The sequence below is a fragment of the Centroberyx gerrardi genome, chromosome 19, assembly GCF_048128805.1.
Source record: "Centroberyx gerrardi isolate f3 chromosome 19, fCenGer3.hap1.cur.20231027, whole genome shotgun sequence".
NCBI classification, from domain to species: domain Eukaryota; kingdom Metazoa; phylum Chordata; class Actinopteri; order Beryciformes; family Berycidae; genus Centroberyx; species Centroberyx gerrardi.
The window spans coordinates 16,329,350-16,341,882 of NC_136015.1; the positions used below are offsets into that span (position 1 = coordinate 16,329,350).

A 12,533-nucleotide genomic window follows, 5' to 3' on the forward strand; every position below is an offset into this window, starting at 1 on the left:
TAACCCTAACTCTTAGGTGAAAGAAGGATCCTACAGATGTGCCTCCTCTGTAATATTTATTTTTTCTTGGCAGAACAACAGTAAAAACTCCAGAGAGTAAATAAAGGAGAGAGGAGTAACAAGCACACCACCATGTTGTCCTTTGTGGTTCGGAGAATCAAACTGGTGTTGAGTAGAGAAAAGTCCTTTGGCCAAATTGTTAACAGTAAGAAAGGATGCAGAGGTGATATGTGTGGGAACTGAGCCCTGTTTCTTTTTACAGGCTTTAAAATTTGGGGTCTGACTCCCTGCACTTCATAGAAAAATACAACAGTGTGTGTTTCTCCACTCTCCATCGTTTGTCGTTTTGATAGGTAGCAGGACCAACGAGTTTGTGGACCTGAGCTGGAACTGCTGAAAAATACAAGAAGATATTTGTTCATGTGGCCAATTTCTAGCCTTGACAATATTGCAAATTATGTGTTTCATTTTGACTTTCAGAAGCGGCAGAGTTTGGAATCATGATGAAGAGTTCTGTGGTGTTTTTCCTGGCTGTCAGCTTTGCCATGTTTGGATTTGGTTTTGGTAAGAAAAAGGAGTTGAAGAACAAGTCAGTAGTTTTCATCAATGCCTACTCATTTTTTTTTACAGCTCATTCAGCTGGGGCTAAGTCAGCAATTACAAGCCTTTGGGAACATTTGAAGATCAGCTTGCAGTTTGCATGTGCTTGTGTGTTTCCAGTTCACGCTATGCCAAGTCACTGATACATATTCAGTAATGCCTGTTTTTGATTAGTATATATGATTTCTCAGCATATGCAGCAGCATCATGGCCTGCCCTCAGTTATGAACATTTCTGAGAATACCAGTGGAACCAAGCTAGCTTTATGCTTCCTCACATAAGAGATGAGATGATTCCCTCCTATATTCAAACAGCAAAGGTCCACAAAATCTGTCTCTCATTCATCTCTATGGAACATTTGATTGTACTTTGTGGTTCGTTTTGATGTGCTTTGGTGTACATTGTTGAACATTTTGTGGTACTTTGGTACTACTTGGTGGTAGTTTGTGACAAGGGTTATTGACTTATTCAATGAGCAGTGTAACTGAATGTGATCTCAGCTCTCTGGCTCCCTTGTTGATCAGCTGCCTGAATCTCTTCCATGGAGAATACAGTAACGTTAGCCACTTGGTGTGCAAGTTAACATTAGCATCTGAACCATTAGTAAACACATTTCATTATATAAATACATAGAAGCACTGCTTATACAACATTGAGATTTATTATAAAATGCAAAATTATGTGTTGTCCTCTGATCCAAAAAAGATATATCTACAGTATATTGTGATACATTGCTGTATAGCAGCAGTGCATACAAACTAATATATGAGAAGCTCAGAAGAGGAGCTTCTAGAAAAGGATTTTGGAACCGTGTTAAAAATTACAGCTAAGATGTTTGCAAATTAAATCAAACATGCATTCTTTAGGAATAATTCTTTAGGAAGGAATACCTGACACTGTGTGAAGTGGAGGTTTATGGGGATGTTGTTGGGCACTCTGGTCCAAGTGGTGAGTTGCAGCACATGAGGTATCCTAAAGGTTACTACTAGTTTACAGTCACAGCAAATGAAATTAAACATGGGCACTGAATGGACCTGAGTAGCCACGACTAAGTGATACATCTAACACTTCTGTGCTGTGATTCTGCCATCTTTGCTGTCAAATCCTTTTGTCTAGGTAATAATGTTGCTGTAGGTGGAAACGTAACTCAGTCTTCAGTCTACGACACTGCGGTACCTGAAAGAGCCATTGATGGGAATCGTGCTAGCAACTGGGACCAGGGCTCCTGCACCCACACTCAAGCAGATTTTAAACCTTGGTGGAGACTGGACCTTCTGAAGTCTTACAAAGTCAACTATGTCAAAATCACCAACAGAGAAGACTGCTGTGCTCAAAGGATCATTGGAGCTGAGATCCACATCGGAGATTCCCTCAGTGATAATGGAAACACCAATCCCAGGTATCTGCATTGTCCTCACTTTGTTATTTTTCAACTTTTGACAATGGCTGTGTATATTACAAGTGCACTTGATATCTACATGATTCCCAAACTGCAATGCATTTCTTCCGCCTCATTTACTATCATCAGTACCTTACCAGGTCTACTAAAGGGAATCAGTGTGTTTATGAAGATACTGTCTATGTATTTTTCCTAAGTATCTATTTTTTGTCTTTTTCTTCAGATGTGCTGTGATCTCATCTATCCCAGCTGGCTCCTCCCAAACATTCAAGTGTGATGGGATGGAGGGCCGTTATGTCAACATTGTGATTCCTGGGAGGAAGGAATACCTGACACTGTGTGAAGTGGAGGTTTATGGGGACTTTGTTGGGCACTCTGGTCCAAGTGGTGAGTTGTAGCACATGAGGTATCCTAAAGGTTACTACTAGTTTACAGTCACAGCAAATGAAATCAAACATGGGCACTGTGTGGACCTGAGTAGCCACAACTAAGTGATACATCTAATACTTCTGTGTTGTGACTCTGCCATCTTTGCTGTCAAATCTCATCCTTTTGTCTAGGTAATAATGTTGCTGTAGGTGGAACTGTAGCTCAGTCTTCAGTCTATGAAACTGCGGTACCTGAAAAAGCCATTGATGGGAATCGTGCTAGCCACTGGGCCCAGGACTCCTGCGCCCACACTCAAGCAGATTTTAAACCTTGGTGGAGACTGGACCTTCTGAAGTCTTACAAAGTCAGTTATGTCACCATCACCAACAGAGAAGACTGCTGTCCTGAAAGGATCAATGGAGCTGAGATCCGCATCGGAAATTCCCTCAATGATAATGGAAACAGCAATCCCAGGTATCTGCATTGTCCTCACTTTGTTAGGTTTCACCTTCTGACAATGGCTGTGTATATTACAAGTCAACAGTGCACTTGATATCTACATGATTCCCAAACTGCAGTGCATTTCTTCCACCTCATTTACCATCATCAGTACCTCACCAAGACTACTTAAAGGAATTAACTGTGTGTTTATGAAAATACTGTCTATGTATTTTTCCTAAGTATCTCTTTTTTGTCTTCTTCTTCAGATGTGCTGTGATCTCATCTATCCCAGCTGGCTCTTCCCAAACCATCAAGTGTGATGAGATAGAGGGCCGTTACGTCAACATTGTGATTCCTGGGAGGAACGAATACCTGACACTGTGTGAAGTGGAGGTTTATGGGGACGTTGTTGAGGATTTTGTTCCAAGTGGTGAGTTGCAGCACATGAGGTATCCTAAAGGTTACTACTAGTTTACAGTCACAGCAAATTAAATCAAACATGGGCACTGAATGGACCTGAGTAGCCACGACTAAATGATACATCTAACACTTCTGTGTTGTGACTCTGCCATCTTTGCTGTCAAATCTCATCCTTTTGTCTAGGTAATAATATTGCTGTAGGGGGAAGCGTGGCTCAGTCTTCAGTCCATGGCACTGGAGTACCTGAAAGAGCCATTGATGGGAATCGTGCTAGCCACTGGGCCCAGGACTCCTGCACCCACACTGAAGCAGATTTTAAACCTTGGTGGAGACTGGACCTTCTGAAGTCTTACAAAGTCAACTATGTCACCATCACCAACAGAGAAGACTGCTGTGCTCAAAGGATCATTGGAGCTGAGATCCGCATCGGAAATTCCCTCAATGATAATGGAAACACCAATCCCAGGTATCTGCATTGTCCTCACTTTGTTAGGTTTCAACTTTTGACAATGCACTTGATATCTACATGATTCCCAAACTGCAATGCATTTCTTCCACCTCATTTACCATCATCAGTACCTCACCAGGACTACTGAAGGGAATCAACTGTGTGTTTATGAAGTTACAGTCTGTGTATTTTTCCTAAATATTATTTTTTTTGTCTTTTTCTTCAGATGTGCTGTGATTTCATCTATCCCAGCTGGCTCCTCCCAAACCTTCAAGTGTGATGGGATGGAAGGCCGTTATGTCAACATTGTGATTCCTGGGAGGAAGGAATACCTGACACTGTGTGAAGTGGAGGTTTATGGGGACTTTGTTGGGCACTCTGGTCCAAGTGGTGAGTTGTAGCACATGAGGTATCCTAAAGGTTACTACTAGTTTACAGTCACAGCAAATTAAATCAAACATGGGCACTGTATGGACCTGAGTAGCCACGACTAAGTGATACATCTAACACTTCTGTGTTGTGACTCTGCCATCTTTGCTGTCAAATCTCATCCTTTTGTCTAGGTAATAATATTGCTGTAGGGGGAAGCGTGGCTCAGTCTTCAGTCCATGGCACTGGAGTACCTGAAAGAGCCATTGATGGGAATCGTGCTAGCCACTGGGCCCAGGACTCCTGCACCCACACTCAAGCAGATTTTAAACCTTGGTGGAGACTGGACCTTCTGAAGTCTTACAAAGTCAGTTATGTCATCATCACCAACAGAGAAGACTGCTGTCCTGAAAGGATCAATGGAACTGAGATCCGCATCGGAAATTCCCTCAATGATAATGGAAACACCAATCCCAGGTATCTTCATTGTCCTCACTTTGTTAGGTTTCAAACTTTGACAATGGCTGTATATATTACAAGTCAACAGTGCACTTGATATCTACATGATTCCCAAACTGCAATACATTTCTTCCACCTCATTTACCATCATCAGTACCTCGCCAGGACTACTGAAGGGAATCAACTGTGTGTTTATGAAGTTACAGTCCTTGTATTTTTACTTAGTACCTCTTTTTTGTCTTCTTCAGATGTGCTGTGATCTCATCTATCCCAGCTGGCTCCTCCCAAACCGTCAAGTGTGATATGGAGGGCCGTTACGTCAACATTGTGATTCCTGGGAGGAACGAATACCTGACACTGTGTGAGGTTGAAGTGTTTGGGGTAGAATCATTGAATATGCTTACTACTGAGTTTCAAACAATTCCTGAATCTCTGTAAAGAGTCATATCAGAGTTGAAGGTAATTTCTGCAGGTTTCTACTTTACGCTTTCCATCACTTCTGTTCTAACAGTATTGAAAACAGTTGGTGATGGACGAAATTGCATATAAATGTTTTAGTAGGATTTTCAAGAAGGCTTTCCAATTCATTATCATGATTTGAATGTTTAATTGTTTTGGTTTTTGAGATATTGGATGCAGAAATTGTTAGTATTTTTTGACAATGCTAGTACAAATCAATGGGGCAAAACCATGTTTTTGATTATATTTTGTAATTAAGTATAACTTTAAAAGTTAGAAATTTGTTTAAATCTCTAAATGGTACGTTTAGCACCATTGACTATATAACTTGAATTACTGAATAATCTCTGCTATCAGTGAATGCTCTGTTAAGTTTTCCCTTGATTGACTGAATGAACACCCACATACTTGTAAATCAGTATCTTCTTAAAAATCCAAACTTTTTGTTGAAAAGGTTAATTAAAAAAGTATCTTGCAATGCACAAGTTATCTTGCAATGCATTATATTTATGGTCAATGATTTTTTTCTTTTCATCACATTCTTGCACCACTCCCGTCAAAGCAGCCTGTAACTAGCACCATTAATTTTTAACACAAGGTGTTGGTACCTAATTGGCAATTTGGGTGAATATAAAATACATCAGATTTGTCATGTTGATCTGTCTAGTGTCCAAAGCACAGAAACATTAACAATTTTAAGTTGGACTTGTGATATCTATCATTAGAAAAAAGTGACAAAAAGCTTGCTGGCATTTAGTATTCATTAAGGAATACTATTGAGGTTAATTCAATTCGATTTAACCTTTATTGTCCCCTAAGGGAAATTTGTCTGCAGCCTGGGCTTTAAAAACAAGTTAAACTAGGTAAGCCTAGTTTAGCCATGAATGCAGCCTGTGGGGAACATTGTCTGTCAGGAACTGAAACATTTGACCCATGACTTTCTGTCCATAAATGGTACTGGACCCTCTTTTCATGTTGGTTCCAGAAGATACTTCCTCCCTACTGAAAGTCAATGAGATGTAGGGCAACATTTTCAGGCTCTTGGGCAACGCCCTGTGCCCTGAAACAGTTGCTGTGGCATAAAATGTGTTACAAAATGATAAGTGTTCCAAGGATGCAGTCATCTGTTTTTTAAAATATATTCTTAATATCAGATGGCGTTTTTTGGGCATATTGTGCTTTGAAATGAAACCTTATACACAGCAGTCTACACATGATACATAATATTTGATGCTAACCAAAGAGCAGGCAGAGGGAGAGGAATGTAGAAAAATCACTTCTTTGATGTTCATGTACAAAGGTAAACATTCACTGCATGATACAGTATCTATGTCCAGAAAGTTATTTATATGTGCATTACTAAAAGATGTAAGGCTAAATATGACTAGAAGTTGTTTAGCCCACTGTAGCCTGACTGAGTAGGGTGGGTGGCCATGACTCTATATACTATAATGTACTATAATAAGTACATTTCTTTTAAATTGATTAAAAATAAGTTTACATTAGTTCTATTCTTGTCTTTTGTGGGGCCCTCAGGCTGCTGGGGCCCCAGGCAGTCGCCTACCTTTCCCTAATGTTAAGACCACCCCTGCCTGTGCCTGCCAGCAAAACTGACAGTGTTCAACTGCAACAAGCCAGATATTTGAATTAAGATTGAATGTCATAATTTTCTAATCAACTGAGTGCAGATGGTTTATAATGCAGCCACCGTAAAATTATGTTTCACACGGACTGTGGATATCAGGGCCGTCGGAACAACCGGGGCGAACTGGCATTTGACTCATCACTTTTCCAAGTTGTTCCAGTCTGAGTAATCCAACAGGCAGGATTACTGAGTCAGATAACTCTAAAAATGAAAGATAACTCTAAAAATGAAATCATTAAATAACTTCTCAAGTGTTATTCAGAATGAAAGATCATCAATTGGTTTGGCTATGACATCCGTAAGAACCAATATCCAACATTTTGTTTGGAAAACTGTAAACATAAGTAAAATACAGAAATTAAAATTTACATATTTACATACGTTAGGAATTTCGTGTGCGTGTGTGTCTGTATGGTGTATATTTTTGGCCATGTTTGGCCACCAGGTGGTGCAGCTGTTCTGTATAATCTCATGGCAGTCTCCATTATCTCCATGTTTAACCTGCGTCTGTGTTGTCCAGCTCTGTGAGACCTTCAGAGTTTTAAATATATTTAAAGCCCCATCAGAAATCTTTTTTTTTTTTTTTTTTTTGGGGGGGGGGGATCTAAAGTTTTTGGGGATATGCTCCTCCATTTGTCCAAACCCATGAAACCCCAGTGAATTGAAGCTGTTCTATTGTACATCGCTAATGCTAATTCCCCATTGTTGTTCCATGTTTATCATTTTATCATCTTGTTATCAGTTAGAGCAAGCATGTGAGCAGCACCTGCCAGTCTCCAGCCTTTGGACTGAAATATGTTTGGAGAAAAAAAACCAACTTAACATCAGAATGCCTTGTGATGTGAATCTCCGTTCATTGGGGCCAACCTGCCCTACATTCAGGACTTAAACATCTCCAGAGTCAGGAAACGGGCAGGAAAGATCACTGCAGACCCATCACACTCTGGACACAACCTGTTCCAACTCCTCCCCTCTGGTAGGCGCTACAGAACACTGTACACCAAAACAACCAGACACAAGAACAGTTTCTTCCCACAGGCCATCACTCTGATGAACACTTAAATCAGTCATACAGTGACAGAAACTATCCTTGTGCAATAAACCTGTAACACCTACCTCATGTATATAAATCCCCCCCCCCCCCCCCCCCCCCCCAAAAAAAAAAGCAGGAGTGAAAGGCCCAGACCAGGCATTTCCTCCTGCTCCTCCTCCCCCATCATCATCATCTGTACAATATCTGATTGTGTATATAATGTGTGTATAATGTATGTAATGTGTAATAACTTGTGTGTATAACGTGTATATAATGTAACCTGTTACACCAACAACTCCATATTTATTCCAGCATCTTTGCACTCTGCATCATTGCACTATTGTCCTAGGGTTGTTTACATATGTATATATATATATACTTTTTTATATATATGCGTATTTGTACATAGTAGTTAAATGTTTAGGTTTACCTCTGTTCATCTTGTTGTCCTTGTTTTTAGCTGTATATTTATTCTGTGTAACTACATTGAGAGCAATGAAAAACCGGAGTCAAATTTCTTGTATGTGTACATACTTGGCCAATAAAGCTGATTCTGATTCTGATCCTGATTCTGATTGTCTCTCAAAATTCATCTATATCCCATAGTTGTTTTCATAGCATTGCTCTTTACTATTTGATGTTGTGAGATTCACAAGTACTGACATTTTTTGCTGTTTTAATTATTGTTAGTCACCATGGATACGAGTGTTAATGTGCAAAGTGTAAACTGTAATTGTGTCAAAAGTCTTTCATTGTGTCTCCAGAAATCACTGAAGGGGAGGATATTTACATGATTGGCCACACACCAGTTCACACATATGTACAGACAGAAAAACACACACACACACACACACACACACCACAGCATTAATCCTTGAGACTAAACATACACTGTCCACTGACCTGTCATGTCACTCTCTGTAGATGTTCTCAACACACACATTCATCAAGTCTACTTATGTGCAAACACACACACACACACACACACACACACACACACATTGTACACACAAACACAGTTTTTTTGTTTTATTACATCTTGGAAAGCAGTCTGTGCTCCTGGCTTGAAAAATGCTTTTCAGAAAAAGATTCATATTCTTATTCTTTCAGTTTCACTTTGTGGTTTGAAGCAAACATAAAGATCAGAAGAGCATCTGGCATAAAGAATTTTGTCTTAATACAGTACTTCCGACAGAGCCATTTCTCTCTCTCTCTCTCTCTCTCTGTCTCTCTCTCTCTCTCCATACATGCTGGCTGGCCTCAGCCCTACTTTCTGAGTCCCTTCTTTCTGTGGCTGATGTTTCCATTACAGAAATAAAAGCATGACGGCTAATCCAGTTATATGTTCCCTGGACGACACACACACACACACACACACACACACACACACACACACACACACACTCTTGTGTGCACATCGGCATGCACACAAACGCACACTCAAGAACAGACACAGGCCTGCAGGCCATGCAGGTACACAGGAGAAAACAAATACAAACACACTGACCAGAGAGACACACGATTGTACAAAGCATGCACACAAACACACATGGACACACACATGTTTTCAAACACACACACACACACACACACACACACACACATACATACACACATATACTGGGGGTCATACGATTGAAGCAAGACCCCCTGTTGAGAAAAAGTAAAATGGAGATTCATCTAGCTCTGGAAATAAGTACCGAACATTGCTAATCCACACGCACGCGCGCGTGCGCACACACACACATATACACACACACACACATTACACACAGTTTCGCAGTGAGAGTGCATCTCACGTATATACAACAGGAGAACATAAACGTAGAAGCGTGGATGCACACACAGGTGACAGAATACACACAGCTGGACACACACATCATACATAAAGAAACATACAAAAACACGGACCAAGACACACTCCCATATATGTGCACTCATGCACATACACACACACACACACACACACACATACACGCACACACACACACTGGTAATCTCTCAAGACAATTTCCAGCAGAGCTACACATCCTTCCTACAGAGTCAGAGGAGAGGAAGTGAGACTTTTCTTAGATCTGATCCTGCAACCTGTTTTCTCCTGCCTCACTCTCTCTCTCTCTCTCTCTCTCTCTCTCTCTCCTTTCTTAATGATTATTATTTTTTAAATTTGGGGTTTCAGGAGTTTAGTTCATGGGCTGGATTCCAGGTGTCATATCTATGATGAGCTTGGCAAGTTTCCTGCTTGGATGACTAATGTGCTGCTAAACCTTTTTTTAATATGCTGATTTTACATGTTTGTAGGTTGCATTTGAAATTGGTACAAGAATCAGCAAATAATTTAAGTCTTCAAGACTGCTTTTCTGATGAAAAGAGAAAATTGACATCCCTAAATAATGTCATTTCAGATTTTAGACTTCACACAGAGCATTTTGATTTTTATGTTTGAATCCAGGAAGGGATCGAGGAATGGATGGATGGAGTACAAACACACTCCCTCCATCCATTCCTCGACATTTGCATAATAAAGATGCATTTATATACAGTATATATATGCATTTTTATTGTGCAAATGTCTGGTTACAAAATATTTGCTACTTGCTCAGCATATTAAATTGCAAAAAAAAAGTGAAGGAACAGAGCCAAAGCAAAAGTCATACCAACAATGTCAACAAGTACAGATCCTGTACAGGCCCACGGTGCGTGTGTTGAATTCCACTCGCTGCAGCCAAACTGATCCGTCGGAAAACAGACAGAATTATTGATAGATTTCTGTCCATTGGGCTGTTTTGGAACTTCGACATGTTGGAGAGGCAGAAATACAGCAGCCTAGCTTCGCTCATAACGGAGCTACTTCATAGAAACAAGTTGAATTCACTTGAACACATTGTACTCACATTGGGTTGAAAATAGGAAAGAATGTCTAGTTTCTTCTTTCTCGACATTTTCACAACACAACCTGTCAGCTCCGCGGCTCAGAGTAAACCTTCTGTGCCTGTCATTTGATTGTGTGTTTGTTTAATGTGGCCCGGCATCCCGGTTGAGTGGAGTTTTCCGTTTTTAAACCCTGTGATTGGCCCGAAGGTCCAAACGCTGCCCAGCCAGAAAACTTTGGTCATAAAATGAACCAAGCCAGTAGTTTAAGCTCCTAAAAAACACCGGTACTGCTCTGTATTAATTTTTTCAGAACCTGAATGCGCGATACGTCGTGAAATTCACTCCCGGAATGGCGTACCGATGCATTCCGGCCCAATGACCCCCTGGATATAGCCTAGATTTGTTTCCTCTGCTAAGAGACTCGGGGCTAGTCAGAAAACATTCCCGGCTAAAGCCCCGGAAGCCCGATGCTGATGACGAGAGAAATACCCCATAGCAAGGAGGTTCTATAGAGGCCATCTCACGAAGCGACATCTCACTAAGCGTTACCTGACTAACTGACTGACTGACTGACTGACTAACTGACTGACTGACTGACTAACTGACTGACTGGCTGACTGACTGACTGGCTGACTGACTGACTGACTGACTGACTGACTGACTGACTGACTGACTGACTAACTGACTGACTGACTGACTAACTGACTGACTGGCTGACTGACTGACTGGCTGACTGACTGACTGACTGACTGACTAACTGACTGACTGGCTGACTGACTGACTGGCTGACTGACTGACTGACTGACTGACTAACTGACTGACTGACTAACTGACTAACTGACTGACTGACTAACTGACTGACTGGCTGACTGACTGACTGACTAACTGACTGACTGAATACATGACCTGAATTTGCCGCGTGATGCCCTCAGCTGCACCATGGGAAAAAGAGAAAAACAAGCCCATAGTACTTCACAAAATCTTAAAAATATTGCAAGAACTAAAGAATTCATGTCCAAGCAGGCCTAGAATAAACTTATTCATGCATTTATTTTTAGTAGGCTTGACTATTGTAACAGTGTCTTTAAAGCTATTAGAGAACTGCAGCTCATCCAGAATGCTGCTGCCGGGTTCTAACCAGGACTAAGAAAATGGTCCACATCCCTCCAGTGCTGAGATCACTGCATTGGCTTCCTGTGTGCCAAAGAACTGAGTTTAAAATTCTGTTGCATGTTTATAAAGCACTAAATGGTTTAGGACCAAAATACATTTCTGATCTCCTTCAGTGTTACGAACCCGCCAGACCCCTCAGGTCTTCAGGTGCTGGTCTGCTTACTGTTACTGGGTCAGAACAAAGCATGGAGAAGCAGCTTTTAGTTTTTATGCTCCTCATGCCTGGAACAAACTTCCAGAAAATCTGAGGTCTGCCTCCACTTTAGAATCTTTAAATCAGGGCTTAAAACTTTCTGTTTGCCAGGGCTTTTAAAGAAATTTAGGGCAACACTCATCTGCACTGAAATATATATTTTTTAAATCTTTTATATTTTCCTTTAAATGTGATTTAATGCACTTTCACTTTTTTTGTATCTTTTTATCTTTTTAATCTTCTTGCACTGTCTTTTTAAATGTGATTTTAATGCACTTTCACCTATGTCTTTATTTTTCTTTTATTTATGTAAGGCACTTTGAATTGCCGTTGTGTATGAAATGTGCTATAAATAAACGTGCCTTGCCTTCACCATTGACACATGCTGACACGCAGCCTTCCTACAACCACACATTTCATAACACTGAGAGGCTGCTCAATATGCTGCTCAAAGGAAAATTAACTGTAACTGATTATCTGATTTATCGATTCCCCTGAAAACATTGCAAAACAGTAATTTCCACACCAGTTGCGCAAGCTGCTTCGGTAAATTGACATTCTTGCTTGACGCAACAGGATGTTTACTTGACACTCACTCTGTCATGATGTGCAGAAGACAAGGTAAAAACTTTCCTCCTGATGCCTAAAACT

The 12,533-nt window shown here is 40.6% G+C and overlaps 1 protein-coding gene across 1 annotated transcript in view; it reads left to right on the forward strand.

Moving 5' to 3' along the window:
- The window catches only part of LOC139921353 (uncharacterized), a 46,912-nt gene that overhangs the window by 14,482 nt on the left and 19,897 nt on the right, over positions 1 to 12,533 (forward strand). The window contains exons 5-13 of the mRNA XM_078290549.1: positions 1,717 to 1,999; positions 2,223 to 2,386; positions 2,560 to 2,842; positions 3,076 to 3,239; positions 3,413 to 3,695; positions 3,904 to 4,067; positions 4,241 to 4,523; positions 4,754 to 4,886; positions 10,316 to 10,331. Coding sequence (XP_078146675.1) covers positions 1,717 to 1,999; positions 2,223 to 2,386; positions 2,560 to 2,842; positions 3,076 to 3,239; positions 3,413 to 3,695; positions 3,904 to 4,067; positions 4,241 to 4,523; positions 4,754 to 4,886; positions 10,316 to 10,331 — 1,773 coding nt within the window. The remainder of the gene's footprint in view (positions 1 to 1,716; positions 2,000 to 2,222; positions 2,387 to 2,559; positions 2,843 to 3,075; positions 3,240 to 3,412; positions 3,696 to 3,903; positions 4,068 to 4,240; positions 4,524 to 4,753; positions 4,887 to 10,315; positions 10,332 to 12,533) is intronic.